A 22894-nucleotide genomic window follows, 5' to 3' on the forward strand; every position below is an offset into this window, starting at 1 on the left:
ACAATTCGCTTTTGCTTCCCTATTTGATCTCCTTTTCATTTCATTGCATTTTATTTTTGAGCACTGAGCTTTATTTACGGTTGCTTTATTTGTGCCGGAGCTGAACAGAGCATCCAATTTTTTACCCTTCTAGGACCCTAAAATCTACGTATTAGTTTTTAATTTTATATGATTACATATACAGTATCAAGTATTCACCCACTTGGACGTTTTCAAGTGTTATGGTTATACAACATTCAACCACAGGAGGATTTAATTTGCCATTTTTGGCACAACAGAAAGACTCTTTAATAAACATCTAAATAAATTACAAACACAAAACACAGGTGCCCATCCATAATTAAACAGATCCTCAAGTTAGGCACACCAGGATATGTAGAATATAAAATGTGCCTCTGTATAAACGGAAAGGTAACAGGGAAGTCCAAATGGGAGCCCAGTGAATTCATATCATCCACTAGCTGTGTAAGCCTGGGCTCCGAGGAACTATTGAAATCGTCAGACAAAAAAATTGAAATGCAGTCAGTGGTTTTGCTTTGCAACGTGCTCGCCCCTCATCTGTCAGCAGCGAAGTGCGTTTCTCATTCCTTGGCGGTCTCACTTTGGTGACAGAGTCACTTTCTTTCACCTTCATACGGTAGCTTCACACTTCCACGCGTAGACGGTTTATATATATATATATATATATATATATATATATATATATATATGGGTCCTAGAAACTATTGAAATCGTCAGAAAAAAAACTGAAATGTAGAGATGTCAGGTAATTGAAAGGAACAACTCTGGGCATCTCTCTCCTAGGAGGTTTCGTTTTGCCAATGTGTTCACCTCCCTTGTGTATCCTCGGAGCTGGAGGCCCTTACCCCGACTCCACCTCTCACTTCCGGGCCGCACAGACATTATGAAAGATCAGCCCAGCAACAGACAGACACAGACTCCAGATGTCCCAAAAACACGCACTTTTTAACTGAATAACTGTGCACACACAATGCTGTGCACAGACCACAAGGCTCAGTCCTTTGCACTTCTCTTCAGCCGCCTCCACTTGTCTTTCGCAAGCTCCATCTTCTCCCGCCTGACTCCAGCTCCTCAAATGGAGTAATGCAGCCCCTTTTATCCCACCCCGGATGTGCTCTGTGATGGTCTTCTGGCAGCACTTCCTAGTGTGGCGGAAGTGCTGTCCTTGCACCCGGAAGCATTCCGGGCATACAGTGTTCCTGATTTGGCAGCACTTCCTGGTGTGGCAGAAGTGCTGTTGGCTTTGGCTCAGGAACCAATCCTAGTGCCCCCTGGTGGCAACCACAACCCCCCACAGGGCTCAGCTTCCCAGCTCTGTGGTCCTAATGAAATCCAGTGGGAGGTATTGCCCCTCATCTGGGCCTTCCGGGTTCCAGGTGTCCCGGTGGGGAAAGATCCCTGGCCGTCTGCCACAACATTTATAATATAGATTAGGTAGGGTTTTTAAAAAATAAAAAAGCAAACAAACTGTCCTCAGTGGACCAGACAAGTAGCCCGTTCTTACACCAAACATGATGGTGGAAAGACTTGCCCAGTAGTTTATTAGAACTCTTTTACAATTCCATCCCGTTAATGAACTTTGTCCAAAATAACTGCAGATGGAGATGTGAGGTTACATAAAGTCTTCCACTCCAGCAAACTTGGGAATTTAGTCCACGGGTCTGTGGCTCTTTATGTGAAGGAACACAAGGGCAGATTCTGTACAAATGAAGTTTACAATATGTCCCCCATGTTCTTGAACATTTTAAAATATTAATTTTTGTAATTTTAAAAACTTTGTTATATCCCTTATTACCCAAAGTTTGCATAACCTGAAAAGGTTCAACTCCTTTAATCTTTCCTCATTGTTCATACCCCCAACAAGACCTTTTTAAGTTGTACTGGGAGAGATAACCACCACCAAGCTTTTACACCATGGCCAAATTCATCAGCTTTCTACAGACAATTATGAACTTTGGACCGTTTATTTTATGCTTAAGATGGCTTTTTAATGTACTGAGTAAGACATCTTATCCCCACACAAGATTCTTTGGTTGAATCAGGATCCATCACAAGTCTCCTTCACTGGTATTACAGTCCATGAGCCAATTTGTTTTTGTGGAAAGAGGACTCCCATCTGTCACTCTTTGCAAATTAATGTGTGAGATGTAGAGCAGCTCCAACTATTTACTTACCAATATGTTAAGGAAGGAACAGCAAGGCTAGTTGAAACTTTCACATTTCCTGAAAGTATTGATTTGGATCTGTAAAGTGGAGACCCATTTTCAGAACAAAAAAAAAAAAAAAGTTTTTTGTATATACATTTCTAACCAAAATGTATTTAATAGACACAAAGGTTAACACTCTGCTACTGAAATTATTTCCATGCAAGGCATTCACCCCTCCAGCTCCAACCAATAAAAATACAGCTTCTCACTCATGCCACCAACAAGATGGTCAGAACTTTGCTTTTTGCTGTCCTAACACTGACACAGAAGGTCACCCTTAACTGCTAGAGAGGGGAGGCCTGGCTTCGTTAAAAACTAAAATGGCTATGGCACGTTTTTACATCTGACCTGTAAGAGCCCCACATTAGCTACCATTTTTATGCTGTAAAGAGCTGCAATCCATAAAACCTATAACCTAAAATTCCCAGTTTAACTGTCAAAGATTGACCTATTCAAGTATTTAAAATGCAGAGCAAGCAATTCTCCAGGTAAATGCAAATTCTACACAGCACTAGGCTAAAATTTAAGCAAAGAAATAGAATCTTTAATGTCCATTTACTGATCAAGAGTCTCTATACCAAGTTGTCACCTTGAAGCTGTGGGCATCAGGCTGTGTGGATTCCTGCAGGTCAGTCAGTGTTCAGCAGCAGGATTCTCTTCCAGAACAGAAGACGTGAATCATGGTCTTCACAGTTTTACACTGTACAACTAAATTTCAATGATGTGCAAGCAAAAATCTGGAACTTTGGCCAGAATAACTTGGCAACAAAAAGGAGAACTTGGCCTTGTAACATTCAAGTCTTAAGATCCTAAAGCAGGACTCTCCAACTCCAGTCCTGGAGAGCTACTGTGGCTGCAGGTTTTCATTCTAACCCTTTTAGTGACCAGATTTTGCAGCTAAATTAACTTGTGCATCAATTAAAATTAAAGCAAACTTAAAGACTCAGGCCCCTTTTTTTCCTTAATTAGCAATCGCACATTAAGACACAAAATGAACCAACCCAACCACCTGCGTCCATCACACAATAACTGAAAATAAAGAACGGTGAAGGCCTCGGTAATGTCTACCTGCTCAGGTCCACCTAACATTTTTGACCGCGCTCTTCAAGAAAATCAGTTTTGGAAATGTCTTCCATGACAGAATGAGAGCCATGAAATTAAATAAGCGGTTTAATTAGCAACGAGAATTGGCTTCAAATTAAACCGAATGAAGTGAAGTTGGTTGGAGTTTGAGGCCCCAACTTAGTTGGTCATCTGTTGGCTCACGTCACAAATTTATATTTAGGTGCCATTAAAGGAAAAAAACAAATCAGTTCAGCGGTCAGAGTCTCAAGAAAAGTCAGTGAAAATAAAGGGAAATAGTTAACAGCAAAAACCAGACCCCTGTCTTAAACGTATCCAACAAGCTTAACCGGTACGGAGTTCACCAGGGTAAAAATCAGTAGTCTGGTTTCTTGCAGCCCAGTCCATATTTTAGCCCCAAAGCACAAGAAAGAATTGAGAAGTGGACAAACCCTCAAATTTTTAACACTAGTAATTAACAAAGTCCAATCAATAAGTAAAGGCAGCAAAAATGCACAGGCAACTAATAAAACTAAGACTGCACTCAACTTGGACGACGAGTTCAAGTCGACTCTGCTCTGTAACACCAACCAATTCTTACAATTGATAAGAAATTCAAAAGGACTCCAAACAGGGTTAGTATACCAGGATTTATTTTTTCCCAGTGGGGGTTGCAAAGTTAATATCCTTATCTTAGTGAGGCAGACTATTCCACAATGCCCCCAAAAAATATTACATTTGATAGGATTGAATATACAGTATTATAGACAGACTCAACCACGTCCTATAGCATCAGAACAGGCTGCAAATTTCAAGCGGAACACACCCATAACTCCCAGTACTCAATGAAGTGAAACTGACGACGTTAAATTTTGGTTTTTATTTTATTTGGCCACCAGGTGTCCCCCTTCCCCCCCCCCCACCCACACACCACCTTCCCCACTGTGGAACCTGAACATGGAATGCTTCAAAAAAAATTTTAAAGTCTTGTCGCTTTGAAGTTTCAAGCCCCAAACCCTGCAAACATCCCACCCACACTGAAGGCGCTTCACAAATACAAATAAGTTTGGGGATACAAAATGTAAAGTTCTACCAACAATCTTGAGCTACACGTCTACAAATTCCCAACCCTGATACATTCCAAATGGGGGGTATGGGTGGTGGGGTGATAGGGACTTTCTTGGATGGCATTGCAGGACACTCCATAGACCAACATCACTCCAGAAGACCATTTTAGTTTGTTTAAATGCAAAAGCAGATCAGTGCGTCTTCAGAAACCAATTAAATCTCCAACTTGCCCAAACCCCATTCCAGAATTAAATAACATGACCCTTTAAAGCTTGCACTTGATGCTTCTGTCTTAAAACCCTGATCTGAAGTTGGTAAAATATGAAGCCAGCAGTTTCAGGCTCAACCCAGGCTCTATTTATTTTTCGAGTACACATCAGTAACCAGATGGGACAGGAAGGTCCAGAATAGTGGAAACACACATCTCGATTTAAACCTCCAAGAGGATGGAGAAAATACATTTGTTAATGTGTAGACTTTCTGAACCAATATGTAAAGTCTGCATATTGTAGATATAGTCTACAGCAATACTCTGGTAAGCTGGACAGATTTAAAAATATGTACATCCTAATGCTACAATGCTGTTAAACAATGTGCAACTTTGCACACAAATGGACTGGACAGACATCTTTTGGGCATGTTGATTAAACTGCTTTCAGAGAAACCCATTTTCAACGAGCAAATAGTTGTGGGGGAGAAAAGGAGGGAATGAAAAATTAAAAGCCAGTACAAAAAAAAAAAAAAAAAAAAATCTACTTAAAAATAAAATCCTAAAAAAAAAAAAAGCCTCCCAACACCCCCCCCCCCCCCAACTGCACATTTCTCTCAAATTCCCAAATTTCAGCACTCTTCAGTCCCTCCAACCCCATCCTAATGCAACACTTTCAAATTAAGTGATGTTAGTGTTTTTGGGATATGTGCCTCATTCCATTTATAACTCGTCGTGTCCATCGGTGTCTTCATCTTCTGGCAATTCTGTGTCATCATCTTCGAGATCCTAGGTTATGGCGGGAGGAGGAAAAAAAAAAAAAATTAGTGTAAATGTCGAGCTACGGGAAAAAAGGCAAGACAGTGCTCATCCTGTGGAAATGAGCCACTTCAACCTCAGTGTCCACATTCTACTCGAGCCACCGCCAAATCAGCAGTGACAGCTGCAGTTACATCAACAGGGACACATTCTCTCGAATTAGACTTCTGAGAAGCAATGCGGCTACCACCCCGTACCAGATTCTTCCATTGGGCACGATTCCTATTATACAGCTGGAATGAGCGCTTTGGTTGTACAGGGCAACTACAAACTCCCAAAGCGTGCTTAGAAGACTTCATTAGTAACAGTATCCTCCCCTAAATCTAGCTTTCTTATATTCAAATGAAAGTCTTCCATGATGGATAAATGTCATTAAGGCACTTTCAGAAACAGACAAGAATTCATTTTGAAGCACAAAGAAAGCATTTCAGCTTCAGCTTCCAGTCAAGAACCTAAAACATGCTGCCAGGCTGCTTTAATGATACCATTAGATTAGAACCCGTTGGGACAATTTAACATGCGGTCCCTCCTGTAGTACTTTTGGTAGTCTTTGGACAAAAGCATCCGTGAACAAGAGTAAAATGTGCTGAACAAGGTCACCAACATTCCCAATCTAAAAACGACAAGTTATATTTTTAGGAAGAATTCAGAAATGCTGGAGATACAGATATCCACTACCAGCAAGGACAAGAGAATATGGCAGGGGCCTACTTGTGAGCAGTCTTGAGTATTGGACTGGTCTTTATTCTGATCCCCACCACCACTTTACTGTTATTGTGGAGTAAACTACACTTATAGTTCTTTCAGTTCAGGAACCTTCTTTTCCACTAAGGCAAATGATTAAGGACCATTAGTACAGTTGTGGCCAAAAGTTGAGAATGACCCAAGTGTTGGTTTCCACGAAGTTTGCAGCTTCAGTGTTTTTAGATCTTTTTGTCAAATGTTTCTATGGTGTACTTAAATTTTTGTAATTCTACTTAAGTTTCAAAGGCTTTTATTGACAATTCCATTATGTTTATACAAAGAGTCAATATTTGCAGTGTTGGCCCTTCTTTCGTTGTCAAGACCTCTGCAATTTGTCCTGGCAGTCTGTCAAACAGCTTCTGGGCTCAATCCTGACTGATGGTAACCCATTCTTGCATAATCAGAATTGGTGGGTTTTTTTTGTCCACCTGCCTCTTGAGGATTGACCACAAGTTCTCAATGGGATTAAGGTCTGGGGAGTTTCCTGGTCATGGACCCAAAATTTCAACGTTTTTTTCCCCGAGCCATTTAGTTTTCACTTTTGCCTTATGGCCCGGTGCTCCGTCATGTTGGTCACCAAACTGTTCTTGGATGGTTGGGAGAAGTTGCTCTTGGAGGATGTTTTGGTCCCATTCTTCATGGCTGTGTTCCTAGGCACCACCAAAGCAGAGCTTGCTCAGGAATAGCAGCAGGCAGGTGTGTGTGGAGAAGATTGAGGATGGCCTGGTGGCTGTCAAGAAGGGCAGCAAAGAAGCCAAGAAAATCAGGGACAGACATTCTGGGATTGGACTGCTGAGGAAAGTCATTTTCTCTGATAAATCTCCTTTCCAATTGTTTGGGTCAAAATAAATAAATAAAAGGTGAGTGGCGCTGCCATCAGTCCTTACCAACAGTAAAGCATCCCCGAGATCATTCATGTGTAAGGTTGCTTCTCAGCCAAGGCAGTGGGCTCGCTCACAATTTGGCTTAAGAACACAGCCATGAATAAAGAATGGGACCAAAACATCCTCCGAGAGCAACTTCTCCCAACCATCCAAGAACAGTTTGGTTTCCAACATGATGGAGCACCGGGCCATAAGGCAAAACGTGAGAACTAAATGGCTCAGGGAAGAAAACCTCGAAATTGTGGGTCCAGGTGAATTGCAGAGGTCTTGAAAAAGGGCCAACACTGCAAATATTGACTCTGCATAAACGTAATGTAATTGTCAATAAAAGCCTTTGAAACTTCTGAAACGCTTGCAATTCTACTTCAGTGTACCATAGAAACATCTGACAAAATGATCTAAAAACACAGAAGCCTCAAACTTTGTGAAAACCAATAGTTGTGTCATTCTCAAAACGTTTGGCCACGACTATTTTTTGTTCTTTATTTCACCTTATACAATTTCTTGTATTAGGAATTTGTTAATTTACACATATTATCCTTGGGGTCAGAGCACAGGGTCATCCATAGTACAGCGCCCCTGGAGCAATTACAGGTTAAGGGTCTTGCTCAAGGGGGCCCAGCAGAGTAGGATTGCTTTTGGCAGTGACGGGGATTCGAACCGGCAACCTTCTGGATTGAGTTTTTTTTAATCTGCAGGTCATAAGGCAGGACAACAGCTACTCTCACAGCCACAGGAGTTTCCTGTATAAATATTTCGGTTTGAATATGCACGTTTATTCTGTGTATTTATATTCCCCCAAGTTGCTATGTGCTCCTGTCCCTACTTAGGAGGCATACAACCAAAAGTTTAAATCTCTCTTATACACGCGACTTTAAATTTGGACTTCACGTTGATGTGATCAACTCTCATTTACATTTGACTAATGGCAAACTCCTCCCAATAAAGATTCAATACAGTCCCAAGTTTAAATAACACTACTACTTATTTGGCCTACACCTTTACCCAAAGTGACTTGCTTTGGAGATCACACCGATTGTTTTTCCAATTGGTACACAGGCAGGTGAAATGACTTGGTTGGGGTCTGACCGTACCACCACCACTTAGATTATGAAGGCAAGTTACCAAGTGTGCCCTGGTCTTTATCATCGGAGCACATTCCAGGATGAACCCGGGCATCTGTGTAAGGCCTAACCATGTAAAACACTCCTGTTTGGATTCGGTTTTTCAGGCATTAAAACTATGGTATCAAATAGCATGAAAAACGTTAAGGTTAAAAATGCAAATAAAAGGAAGCAGCAGTTCATGTAATTTGTTTCTGCTTACACCCATGAGTATTCACTGAAGTTTTGGAAGTAAACAGGAGAAAAGTGAGAATTGCTCATTCATTTTGGGCTTCAAAATAATTTGGATGACAATTTTCTTTTCCGAGGAGAAGACTGACCTGACATGGCAACCACAAAATTAAGATCCATTATTGGAACAGAATGGTTTCTAATTAAACAAAAACCTACAGCTACCGTGGCCCTCCAGGACTAATTTATTCACCCCCAGGATTATGCAATTCTGGTCAAATCCTTTTCAGCTAGAAAAACTAAATAGCAGCTTAAAAAACGAGCTAAAGTCGCAGCTTTATAAAGCATGTAAAGACAAACCTGCCTCCAATGCTGTTATTTATATCCCCTCAAACTGGTTGTGTTTGTTTGGCTCATATCCAGACAACCATGGTATCCTTGCTATCCATGGCACACACAGCCATAAGGGAAACTATATGGAGGGCAGCCCTAGGAGCGATAATTTGGGACACAAGACATTCTTGCCTGACGTCGTCATGTCAGAAGGGGGAATAAAGTACAAGAAAACACACACCTAAGAGAGCACATTGATTCAGCTGGCCCAATGTGTAGTAGTCAAAGCTGTTTTGTTGTAATTACAAGATTTTCTCACAAAATCTAAATTTGATTTAATAAAGCAGTTCAAAAAGGACGGAAAAAACCTAAATAAATACTCACATCATCGTCATCAGCAGCACCAGCGCCATCCTGTCCACCACTCTCCAAGAATTTGGTAAAAGCTTCCAAGGTTCTCTCACCATTGTAGTCTACCACCTGGGAAGCAAACACGATTTCAGAGTTAAACATGAAAAACCTCAACAGACAACTGGCATGAAAAAATGCTTAGCCATTTGCCAGGTTTTACGTCCAAAGCCACTGCTAATAATGCACGTCTTTCTTTTGCATTATTGCATCCCTTGGCTCATTTCAGTAATAAATGCCAACCCAAATAAAATGGTTTTGAGCACACGGCTTAAGAGAAAAGACTTGAATGAAAAATGAGACTAACCTTTAATAAAAGGTTTCCTCAACCCTTTCAGCCCTGACATCCTATTACTAGTACACACACACAGCCATTTTTGTAAAGCACAGGTAACATTCGCAGCCATTGGCACCAGGCGTGCTACTATTAGCACAGACTGGAGAGACTGGCATACTGTCTGCAAAACACGGAAGTGAAAATGGACACTTCCAGACTGGGCACACCACTTCCAATTTTATTTCAAGAAGATTGAAGTTTTTGGCAGCTATTGTATAATGTTTTTCAGCTTCCTAGTCACCCCAAAGGTAGACTTTCTCACAAAAAAAAATGTTTCCATTAAAACAGAAAATCCAGGGCCGAAAGGGGGTTAATGCAATCCGCACAAATTAGAGTATGGAAACCACCTCTTTGCATCCTTACCATTACTGTCTGGAAAAATTCAGGTTTCTATACACTAGGGTGGTCCACAAACCAAAAGCAAAGGGTTGTTTGTAGAATTTGTCCACAAGGTTTATTTTTGTCCATTTGTGATTGCTTGGCCTGCTTGTGAAACATTTACAGGTTGCTCCATTCTGAACATTTGTTACTACCTACATACACTTGTGCAGGGTTCTTAATTGGCTAAATGATTAGGAAACCCAAAGATTCTAGTACTGACCTCCCAGAACATTCTAGTATTAAGTAGGAGTTTCTATTTGAGCCCCTTTTTGATGACAGGGTCTCACTGGAAACAAGACGGTGCACAGTGGCTGCAGTTAGACATTCCTTGACATCTTAAGCTGACGAATCTGAGAAAGATCTTTTGATGTCTGTAGGGGAAAAAACTACACGGTCTCAAGTCAATTTAAGACACCACCAGAGAAGTGGAGTCTTCAATGACTTGTCAACCGTCAGCATGCCTTACCGTAGTAAAACACAGCTGAAAGAAGCACATCTCATTGGAAAGTGTGATGACATACTGACAGACCAAGGATGAGGAACAAAGTATTTTTGAATGGTCACAAGCCATCTTCAAATGACCACGCTAATGTGTTGGACCTACAAGTGTGGAACAGTCTGCTGTTCTGTTCAGCTGACATAAAACCTACCAAATGGAGTGGCCTTTAAATGTTTTCAAGAAAATTAATACAGGGCAAGCCAAAATGAAGTATCCCATTTCTCAAAGTCATTGTGAGACAGAGGCAGTAGAGTGGGTTGTGGGGGTCCTCAGAGGCAATCCTTGGTTTTCTGTTGGCAACATGCCTTGGTCTGGTGTGCACTGCGCTTTCACTGTTAAGCGTTCTTCAAAAAACAACAAATCCATCACCACTACGCAATGCGTCTTCCGAACGCACTTCAGCATTGCTCCCAACGGTGACGTCCCAAATCAGAAAGCAATTCTTCTGTGGGTGGCTAACAGACTGGTACAACATTGAACAGAAAATCTCCAGGCTGTCGTCCGACTGTGAACGCCTAGAAACATCCAAACTGTAAGGGCATCAATTTTGCAGTCTCCTAGACGTTCAGCGCGCTTCTGCCTTTGGCATTTCCAACACATCTTTGAGGAGGACTTTGCATGAAGACCTTAATTTCCATCCATACAAAATGGAACTCAGGAACTCAGACCGAGAGCCTCAGAGTTGTGTGCCAACATTCTGCAAACTGTTTAAGGTGCCATCGTCATTCGCAGCAATGAGGCCCATTTCGCAAACCGTTTAAGGTGCCATCGTCATTCGCAGCAATGAGGCCCATTTCCATTTGAATAGTTGAATGTTTTGCTTATTTATGCACTACTGAGCTGAAACCAACCCTCGAACGCATTGTAGGCCCTTTGAGGAGGTGGGGAGCAATGGTCGCCGTCGCTTCAAAACGTTACGTTGAAATGCTCGAGGACTTTTTGCGGCCCCAACTGGAAGAAATGGATGTGGTGGATGCCTGGTGTCAACAGGATGGAGCAACAGCTCATACGGCACGGAGATCCAGGCAAGCTGCAGATGTTTCTGGGAAAGCTGATCTCCCTGCACAGCAACGTTGGGTGGCCTTCACGTTCACCTGATCTCACTCCATGCGATTTCCTTTTGTGGGGCGCTCTCTCAAGTCAATGGTCTACATGCACCAACCTCAAAACCTTGAAGTTCAAAGATGCTATTCACCATGAAATTGCTACTATTCCTCTTGAAATGGCTGAAAGTCATGCGAGCGGTCAGAAAGTCTTAAGAGTGTAATCGCTAATGGCCACCACCTTGAAGATATTTTTAAAAAGGGGGGGGGGGAAATTTGTATTCCCTTTATGTCGTAATGAAATTTATTTTATCTTGTACCATTTTTGTAAAACGTCTGAAACGTGGTACTTTTGGCTCACCCTGTATGATAAAGAACAAAATTAGGCTTGTGGAGAACTTGAATCGGTTAGGTTTTTTATTTTTAGGACCACCCTAATCAACACGTTTTAACTGGCTGGGTAGATTTATAAATTATTGTATTTACGCATGTACCACGCACACATTTCCCCCCCCCCCCCCCCCCGAAAATTAGCATTTTAAAATCAGGTGCGCGTCATACACGAGGAAATTTTTTTCTGTAATGTTTACTTCTGCTCGTGCTCCTTCTCTCGCGGACGGAAGAAAAACTTTCGTCATGCAACAAAAAAAACTGAAGGGCATTTTGTGGAAAACGTGCCCTAAACACTTCCTATACAATCACAATGCGCGTCGTACACTGGGCAAAACAGTTTTCGCAATTTTCTTTGTAAAAAATTTGGGTGCGCGGTACAAGTAAAAACGGTACTATTCAGAAGAAACTTGCCTTTCTTTCTTCTCCAACAGGGAAGAACTTTAGTGTGGGAAAACTGTGTACTTTGACAGTTTCAATTTCATTAGCAGTGGAATCCATCTTTGCAATGACTACGTCTTCAGAATCCTTAAATTTCTCTCCAAGTTTGTCCCATATGGGTGCGAGCTGCTTGCAGTGACCACACCATGGGGCATCTGGGGAATAAAAATGTCCACGTTAACCCACTGAGAATCAACACCAAATGTTCTGTACAAGTTAAGCCCATAAAGTCAGAGTCTTCAAAATATTTGAAATTGCCCAATACATAAGAGTATGTATTGGGCAACTTTAAACTTCTATAAACACGCATGCCAACAAACAAATTCTAACTCTGAACATACTGTAGATATTTCATTACTATAAGCTATGTCAGAATACAGTCCTCCAAATTTAGTTCAGCTCATTTTCACATGGCCATAAATCCACAGCGCGTGTGCAACAGTCTTGCCATTTACTTGTTAACAGCAGCAGCCGCCCACATGGTCTTCAAAAGAATGTTTATTGCAGTGTACAGTTACAAAATGGAATCTAAGCCACCTATTTACTCCCTAAAGGTTTATAGGTGAAAGAGGAAGGCACAACAGTCATGTCAGATTGAGTTTCTATTAAAATGCAAGAATGTTACAGTAAAACACTTAGAAAATCATTTGTTCATAAGACTACTTAATGGTGATTTCTTATGTAACAAGTGAAGTCAATCGGAAGCTTACTGAACTCTAAAAGTGTCGCAACATCCAAGCGGGGTGTTAAGATAAACAGCTCAAATGACAAGCTTCAATACAAAAGGGATATCTTAAGATCCCCCAAGCTTGAACTTACCACATTAAAATGATAAACTGCACAAAATGTATAAAGAAATGACTCATACAGTTAGGACATCATTGTGGTGACCAGGCAACATGGCCATCTTCTGCTTGTCAAGATGTACACTTCTGAAAACCTCCATGAAATGAGGCAGCTGACAGCTTCTCTTCACATGTACTTCAAGCAAAAACAAGCCCTTCTCAAAAAAAATCATTTAAAAAAACTACTTACAGAATTCTATAAATACATTCTTTGTTGGATCAAAGGCAACCTCTTCAAAATTTTTGCCAACCAAAACTTTCACTGGATTTTTGTCCCAGTCCTCGGGGATATCTTGGCTCATTAAGTGGGGCTACAATAAAAAGCAGAATTTAATAAATAATGAAGGTCATGTTACACCCCCCGGCCAGGGGTGGCAAACTCCAGTCCTGGAGGGCCGCAGTGGCTGCAGATTTTCATTATAACACTTTTCCTAATCAGTGACCAGTTTTCACTGCTAATCAACTTGTTTCCCTTCATTTTAATATCCCTGATTTTAAGGATTCAGTGCTCTGAATTATTTGCTTCATTAGATGACAGCCAAACAAATCAAATGTAAAACAAGTCAACAGTTGACCAGCTAAATTGGGGCTTAAACTAATTTCACTCCAACCAGTTTCTTAATGAGAAGCCCATTCTTGCTGTTAAACTCGTTATTTAATTCTATGGCTTGTTGCTGCTCTCATTCTGACACAGCAGACATTTCTATTACTGTTGATTTTCTGCTTTTTCTAAGAAAATCAATGTTTTGGGGACCCGAGAGATCAACCTTACCGAGACCTTCACCTTTCTTTATTTTCAGATATTGTGTGACGGGCAAGGGCGAGCTGGTCACGTGGCGGCTTGTATTGTGTCTGTTTGGCAGCTAATTAAAGAAAAAAAAAAACTAAGGGGCCTGAATCAAGTTAATTAAAATTAAGGCAATTAAGTTAATTAGCAGCAAACACTAATGAAGATGGTTAGAATGAAAACCTGCAGCCACTGCGGCCCTCCAGGACTGGAGTTTGCCACCCCTGCCCCAGGCAGTTTGTCCATTTCTACAACAATGCAAGCGTACCTTGAGCTTCCCTTCAATGAATTTGGTGCAGAAGCCCTTAATGTTTTCTGTGGTGATCTCCTCACTTTCGGGTTTATATTTAGTCATTTCATCCTCCAGTGTGATGAGTCTCACAGCTGGGCATTCCTCCTTTTTCAGTCCAAAGAATTCCAAGATTCTCTGGTTGTCATCTAGGTTACTATCAATGAAGATAAAGAGGATCTGCAATATAAAAAGTATACATCAATTACAGTTCCATGTTTGCATAATCAATCGACTAATTTTACACGGTGACCTTTACACTGAAGACGTTAAGACAACTTGTAAATTACCTTGCCCTTGAACCCTTCTGCAGCTTTCTTAAACTGGTCAATTTTATCTTGGTAATCAGGAGAACTCTTGGGCAAAAACAGGAGGATATGAGACTTGATGTCGCCGCCAAAGATCTTGGGTGCTGTCTGCTCTGTGAACTCAATCACAACAGGGAGCTGGTTTGCCTTGATGAAAGCCAGCAGGTTTTCCTTGGTTGCTTCCCCTTCAAATGTGTTGCGACCTTCATCAAACTAGAACAGAAGAGAGCGGTTAGGAGCACACACTGATACAGCGCATTGCTGCGCCCAACACAAGACAAGCCAACTCAGGATCCCAGATTGGCGACACCTCAGCACCACACTCTACAGATGGAATGGAACCAGTGGGAGGGTGGTTTTTTTTTTGGGTGACTGGAGTGCCAATTCTGCCACTAACCCCCAGGTTTTTCCCTGCCAGTTGGAGGGACAACATGCAGGGCTGGATGCAGATCAACGTCATACCCAGGACAATACGGAAGAAACATTTGTAAATTTAGTTTGGTCTGTACAGGGGAAACACATTTAAAATCAAACACGAACAAATCTATGGACATTTGGTAAGAAAAAATACAAAACTGCAGATGAAATGTTCAGACATCTGCAATCTGCAAAACACTAGGTCCTACTGCATGATTTCATCCATAACATTAATAGCACTAATGCACAAAGTCAAAATGAACACTACCAGGTTAGTCTGATGAACCCACCTCAAACCTTCCAGACTTGTCCCTTTTATCACCGTACAGCCAACACCACAAGTAAGGAGTTGTGGGACTCTGCAGACAATATTCTAATGAATGTGAAGTACTAACCCTTCACCATAATACAAAAGGGAATTATTAAAATGCTAGAGGAAAACAATTCTATGCTCCAAAGAGGATAGTTGTAATACAAAACATTTGTAACACTATATATATAAAAAAATTTAAAAAAAGCTCAATACATGGTTGGGGGATAAATAATCCGGAGTGGTCTCCCCTCAACTTTCTTGTATACTCCGTTATGGGGATGGATTTTTGAGGAGTAAACTGCAAGACAAGTTTTCTGTATTGCGTTCAGTGTGCTCTGTGGGTACTCTCAGGTGGGCATTAGCATATCGTAATTCCTTGGACCAATAGCGAGAGTTTTCCGCATTCGACTTATACGACCAACATTAGAAAATACCAGAAATTATACAGTAGAATCAAGTCCCAACTTATTTATCTGCGAGTATATACAGTGGCCCAAAAGTTGATAGAAATCTACGTTTTGTACCTCATACTAGTATGCAAAACATGGTTGACTTAAGTGAAACCGAACTCAAGTTATCGTGTTTATACACACAGAATTCCAAAAATGTTTTGGACTCCGGAAGGTCTGAAAAACGTTGATTCGACAATCTCGAAATCAAAATTTTTGGACGATTCCAATACTATTCTCACGAGAAAGTAAAAGCGCCTCAGTGTAGAATTGAGCCTTATAAACAAACATTCTTCCTCTGTTCAATTCTGAACTGGCCAGCATAAGAAGCATCCCAAGGAGGGCTTTGTACAGAGTATCAAACTCAAGTTAGCAGACCCCTATTGCACGAGCAAGGCAGAAGGTGCCTCTCCATAACAGAGGCCTTATCTACAACCAGTTTAGCCTCTTTGCATAGTAACCCACTTCTCACAAATCAAGGCATGAAGAGCAACTTAAATCCTTATCCCACTGTAAACCATCACCTATGCATAAGCGCTGCTGCAAGAAACAAATATTGTACAGATAAATGTACTGCACAGGTACCTCAGGTACCCATTAACCCATAAACCACTTGGGCACATCACTGTAATATGGGGAAAAAAAAAAAAAAAAAAAAAAAAAAAGGGAATCTGATCATTTAAAACTTTTTTTGAGATGTATCCAGAAAACTTGTGGCTTACGTTCTGCACAAAATTAGCTAAGCGATGTTCTTAACTAACAACTGTTGCCGATCCTTTCCTGGGAGAGCTCCATGTAGGCATTCTAAGAGACTTGCTCCTTCACACAAGTCCATCCCATTAAGCCAACTGGGCTGGTGTGATCAATTTGCACTATAAAAAAATTCACCCCCAAAATATTCCCAATGGAGCTTTGTCTCATTTATGTTTGAATTTTAACACAGTCAGGAAAAAGTTAGAATTCAATAGGATTTGAGTGCAGTACAGGCTTGTAAATTAGGATTGCTGGGTCATTCCATTAAGGTGAACATCTGTCCATTTGAGATTCATGCACTTCAATTGTGTCAGAAGTTTAAAGCTTTTAAGCATACTCTGCAGATAACTGATGCGACCAGGTACTCCAACTGCATGAAGCAGGTTTGCAGGCTTTCCCCAGCATTTCTATTTTTTTCATCATCCAAGATGAATTTAAAAAGTCTTAAAAAGCATTTACAGTAAAAGACTGAAACTCAAATGGATGACAGGGTACCCTTACTGCTGGCAGACGCACTCCAGTCAGGCTAGACAGGACTCCACATGGAGGAAAAGAAAACTAAATTGAGTTCTGTGCAGTTAGCACGTAAAATAAAAAAGGTGTACTTGTAAGGATTTATGTAAATACGTTAAAAGCATGCAAATCAGCATACCACTTTTGAAATAACTTTCATAGGACAGCTTGTTATACAAGGTTGAACATGCAAGAAAAGTTTTAATTTACAGTCCCAAAGGTATCACGTCCAAGTGAGCTGAATGACTTCCGGCCTGTTGCTCTGACGTCACATGTGATGAAGACCAGGGAGAGGCTACTGCTTCACCACCTGAGGCCACAGGTTCAACATGCCCTCAACCCTCTGCAGTTTGCATATCAGGAGAAGGTGGGAGTGGAGGATGCCATCATCTACATGCTACACTGATCCCTCTCCCACTTGGACAGAGGCAGTGGTGCTGTAAAAATTGTTTCTGGACTTCTCTAGCACCTTCAACACAATCCAACCTCTGCTCCTTAAGGACAAGCTGATAGAGATGGGAGTAGATTCATACCTGGTGGCATGGATCGTGGACCATCTTAAAAGACAGACCTCAGTATGTGCGTCTTGGGAACTGTACGTCTGACATTGTTAGCAAAACAGGAGCGCCACAGGGGACTGTACTTTCTCCGGTCCTGTTCAGCCAACATACATCGGACTTCCAATACAACTGAGTCCTGCCACATGCAAGAGTTCGCTGACGACACTGCTATCGTGGGCTGCATCAGGAGTGGGCAGGAGGAGGAGTATAGGGACCTAATCAATGACTTTAAGTGGTGCGACTCAAATCACCTACACCTGAACACCAGCAAAACCAAAGAGCTGGTGGTGGATTTTAGGAGGCCCAGACCCCTCTTGGACCCCATGATCATCAGAGGTGACTGTGTGCAGAGGGTGCAGACCTATAAATACCTGGGAGTAAAGATAAATTAGACTGGACTGCCAATACTGATGCTCTGTGTAAGAGAGGACAGAGCCGGTTATACTTCCTTAGAAGACTGGCGTCCTTCAACATCTGCAATAAGATGCTGCAGATGTTCTATCAGATGGTTGTGGTAAGCACCCTCTTCTAAGCGGTGGTGTGCTGGTAAGAAGAGGGACGCCTCACACCTGGACAAACTGGTGAGGAAGGCAGGCTCTATTGTTAGCATGGAGCGGGACAGCTTGACATCTGTGGCAGAGCGACGAGCGCTGAGCTGACTCCTGTCAATCATGGAGAATCCACCGCATCCACTAAACAGGATCATCTCCAGACAGAAGAGCAGCTTCAGCGACAGACTGCTGTCACCGTCCTGCTCCACTGACGGACTGAGGAGATCGTTCCTCCCCCATACTATGGGACTCTTCAATTCCACCCGGGGGAGGTGGACGTTAACATACAAAGTAATTGTCTGTTTTTACCTGCATTATCATCACGCTTTAATTTAAAATTGGGATTAATAAAGTATCTATCTAATTGCACATGACAACAACAAGAATGATACCCTCAGGCACAATAAACAAATCGCAAGATAAAGTAAAATGACAAAATTAACCCATAAACTTAATACTGGACGTCTCCAAGTGAACTTTATGCTCGGTGAAATGAAAGGAGCTTCTATCCTTAACATTGCTAAAAAGGTGGGCCATTAAAGAGGTATCCCCCATAAGGAAAATGTACACACCAAAAGTGAATGGACGCATGTGACAATGCGGGTTCGACTCCATGCTCTCATCCATCTTTACGGGAGCCTTGAACCCGACACCGTTGGTAATATTACCGATGAGCTAGGCAGTAATGCACAACATAGCAAGGGGATGGTGCAAAAGTGCAGAGTGCTTTTATTTAAAAACAGCAGAACAGTGTCCAAATAAATAAAGTGCTGTGATTCAATAGTCAAATAAATCCATTACACAGAAGTGAAAACATGGAGGTTAAAATCCATTAGGAAAAATCTTTAAAACAAGGTTAAAATAACGCAGGAAGCACCGTTAAAAACACAAAGCCCGGTGTCTTACCTGGCAGCTCCTCTGCTTCTCCCATCTGGGCTTCTTTCTCAACAGGGGAGTCACCCTACATGCAGCTGACCTTCTCTGCCTGCTTCAGCTGTTTGGATTGCCTCGCCGACCCCTGGCTCCAGTAGGCTCCACCTGACAGCGACTTGGGTTCCACAGCAACCAGGGCGTCCACGCTGGGGAATACACAGCCCAAGTCCTGACTCCCGTGGCCTTATGCGTAAAGTCATCCGCCTTCCGGTCACTCCCGCTCTTCGCTATAAACTCAGTGGGAGCGACCACTACGACTACTCCCCGGGTGTCGGCCCAACACCCAGGCTCACTGTTCAGGTGCACGCGAGCCTGCACTCGCTCGCTCTTCCGCACCGTCTTTCTCTCGCTCTCCATTGCATCCTGCCTTCTCCTGCAACCTCCGTTTCAGTATCTTCTTTTTTAGTCGCCTCATGCTTTTATTATTAAGAGGACGTGGCAGTTGTGGCAAATCAGCAGCACCGAGAACAATCACGGATGCGGAAGGTTTTCTGACCTGTGCACTTAGGTGAGAAACGCCCACATCACGAATCATCTCGGGAGCTGCTTCAGCCACACAACCACCACGCCCCCTCGCTAAGCCGCAAGTGCGGTGATTAAAACTGGCTGTTTTAACGGGAGCTGTGGACCCGCTATACCACAACTCAATCTAGGACAGAGGATGCACACCCTGGTCAGTCAGTTTATAGTACAATTGTGTGTGCGCACAGCAGAATGCACCCTGGCTTTCTCTTCGAACGTATCCATGGTTTGTCATCTAGCACATGGGCAGTAGGCATGCACAGATTGGCGCAGACAACCATGGAGGCACAGGGTCAGAAACGCACACACTGTGTGCAACAGGACTATTGACAAAATTTCACATGGAAGTATAAAACCTGCCTTTACAGCTCACGCCAGGACAGTGAAAAGCAATCACACACATATCTAAACTCTCCTAGCTAGATTAGATAAACTATTAATCCCAAGGCGAAATTCTGAAATGGCCCCCCTGAAAAACCTACAGTGTCTTAATGAAAATTCTTCCAGCACACAGAATAAGGACAAAGCAGTAAGATGAACAATTAACATTCATTCCTAGGTTTACAGAAAAGGACCGTAGCCAGGATGCCAGAAGCCAAGCTGCCAAATTTAATGTCTGTGGCCTGCGGGTTTCTTTACATGAAATGTATTCACTTCGCATGGGTTTGACATAGTGATGCCATAAACTCAGATGGCCACACTTGGTTGCCGCGCTCCAATTTTTTGTTTTTTACATTTTAGAAGCAGAGCTTGTTTTCTAAATATAGTGAGTTCGGGTAGTGCACAAATCAAAAAAATTTAGTTTCCTCTCTGCACCACTCACTGATTACGTTTACCATTATGATATAACTATGCATGATGCACAAAAATGGCAATCTAGTCAGGGCCATTTAAATGGCCAACATACGGGCAATTTGAACCGAACCAGAATTCTATGCCACATACGATGAGCAGCATTTTCACATTCTTATAAATTCATGGCGGTCTTAGATGTTTAAACTCCAAACTGATTGGTGTTACACATGGAAAAATACCCAAAACATGTTAGAGTAGTAGTGTGCAGTAGAAGGTAGGATACAAGACAATAGACTTTCCATCTTGAAGAATGAAAGGTTCTGCACAAGACTGCCACATTCAGCCTAACCGTCATGCTGACAGAGAAGGGGGAATTTGAATTCAAAGACTGGAGTTTTATTAAGAGATCCTCTCCTTTAAAAGGCATACCAAGGGACCTCAGCTGCTACGGTTAATTGGTTCTAGATGCTTGAGCAATAAGAAATATTACCAACAAGCCATTAAATAATTTTCCCCTAGAGAGAATTACGCTGTGTTACTATTAATGTGGTAGGCACATCTGCTGCAAAACATAAGATACTACACTGTCACTACAAAGAAACATTATTACAGCTTTAAAATTACAACAGGCTACTGAAGACTGGTTATGTTAATTTAGAGTCAGCTGGCAAATTTTAATAGGGTTAGATATGCCAGAATATGCCACTTCCTTGACAAACTCTCCATATACAATGCAATTTATTTTTGTATAGCCCAAAATCACACAAGTGCCACTATGGGCTTTAATGGGCCCTGCCTTTTGAGAGACAGACGAGAGAGAAAAAAAAAAAAAAATCCTGCATCATATATCTAAAGGAATAGTAATGCAATTTGAGTAAATAGCATAAGCAAGCATTAATAGTAAGACGGACAAAAATGCTGAACTTCACATGCAACAAATTGTAACAACGTTCACACTGCACTATCAGAGCCCTACAACTGAAGGCATTTCACCAGCTTCATATTAATATAGATTTTAATCAAATAACCATCGATCCATCCATCCATTCTCTTCTGCTTATCCGAGGTCGGGTCGTGGGGCAGCAGCTTGAGCAGAGATGCACAGACTTCCCTCACCCTGGCCACTTCTAGCTCTTCCGGGGGAATCCCAAGGCGTTCCCAGGCCAGCCGAGAGACATAGTCCTTCCAGCGTGTCAAATCAAATAACCATTTAATTAAAACACATTTTAAAATGAAATTGTCCTCTAAAGACTTCACTTTGGAGGCTAATTCTAGAAATGCCCAAATTAGCCTCGTTTGACATTCACTCTGCAATACTTTCATCCAGAAACCTTTAAGGGCCGACTGCCTTTGTAGAGCATTCTGCAGTAAACCTCTGAAATACCTTAACAATGGTCAGGGGCACCTCAGCTTACCCCACTGCAAGCGCTGAACCTCCGAATGCCCTGACCAAGGCCAGGAGTCTCATCCTGCTGGGATCACAGAACAGAGCTTGCTCCTAGGTTTGCCAAAACTGGGCGTGTTTGACCTGAACGAGGACTCTCCTTGTTAGATCGCTAGTGTCAGTAAAATACCGCAGATGCAGCGTGATAGTAACTAAATGTTAATGTAAAAATTGTTAAGCAGGCATATTAAATACTAGCATTTAAAGCAGATTAAAATACAACCTGAATGATTCAAATGTCCATACAAGTTTCACTTCAGTAAAAACATTTCTGTGCAAATTTACAGTCCATTCTTCTTAGCACAGCTAAGGCTCTCTTACAGTGCACACCACTCTACAGCATTCTGTTAACTGCTTTCCGTTGAGGTAGGTGGCATTAGACAGCATGACGATTCATCGAGTCTTCACACTGCCCTCCTCACATCTCCTATGCCCCCTCTCGTACCAAACACAGTCATCAAGACCTCTCTAAATCATTTTATACAATGCTTTGGTAGCCAGTGATGCAAGAATTACCAACAGATGCAAATCAACTGAATTTTTCAACAGTCGTTATCAGGGAAGTTACTTTTAGCCAACAATGACAGTCTCACACACCAAACTTCACATCTTACAAGCATATACACACTGGCTAGTTTATCGAAGCTTAAACATACATTTGAATAGTAACACCCTATTAGTATTTATGTTTACATTTGCATAAATCCCAGCATTCAAACTACTGCATGCATCCCAGAATTCTCCCTCTTGAAATACATCTGTTCTTTCCCAGGAGACGCTGTATTTAAACAAGATCTTGACAGATGGGTGACATTTTTTGGACAGAACATTGGGTCAGCACAAGGATACGCTGTCAGAAATGTTAGCCGATTCACTTTAAAAGTTGCATCTTACCTAAACAGTCCTAATATCCAAATATCAGAAGTCTCCCTTAAACTGTAAACAGCACAATTTGTTCACCCCAATACACCCTACCACGAGTCTAAAAATAAGACAATATTGACGCAACAATTTAAAATTTTAGAAAACAAATGCTGCAAACTATTTGCCATACATATGTAATCCTTGCCATTCGCCTCTGCCCCAAGTTACTCAAATGTAGGACTTTAAAACATGCAAGCCAACTAAATTAGACCTGATGAAAACAGTGAATTTTTATTAAAAATAAGGCGATGCCACTGCTGATCAGACTGCTAAAAAGATTTCCTCTTCTCCCAGGTCCAATTCCTGATATTAAAACGGTATTCACATATTAAAGCCATGACCTCATGAGAC

General features: G+C 41.7%; 1 protein-coding gene across 1 annotated transcript in view; it reads right to left on the minus strand.

The window, feature by feature from the left end:
- Nucleotides 1–4713: 4713 nt before the first annotated feature.
- The window catches only part of p4hb (prolyl 4-hydroxylase, beta polypeptide), a 34822-nt gene continuing 16641 nt past the window's right edge, over nt 4714–22894 (minus strand). Inside the window, exons 5-10 of the mRNA XM_028819866.2 lie at nt 14352–14582; nt 14041–14241; nt 13176–13296; nt 12114–12295; nt 9026–9121; nt 4714–5355 (exon numbers count right to left, since the gene is read on the minus strand). Coding sequence (XP_028675699.1) covers nt 5290–5355; nt 9026–9121; nt 12114–12295; nt 13176–13296; nt 14041–14241; nt 14352–14582 — 897 coding nt within the window. The 3' untranslated portion in view covers nt 4714–5289. The remainder of the gene's footprint in view (nt 5356–9025; nt 9122–12113; nt 12296–13175; nt 13297–14040; nt 14242–14351; nt 14583–22894) is intronic.

Source organism: Erpetoichthys calabaricus, chromosome 14 (genome assembly GCF_900747795.2).
Source record: "Erpetoichthys calabaricus chromosome 14, fErpCal1.3, whole genome shotgun sequence".
NCBI lineage: Eukaryota > Metazoa > Chordata > Cladistia > Polypteriformes > Polypteridae > Erpetoichthys > Erpetoichthys calabaricus.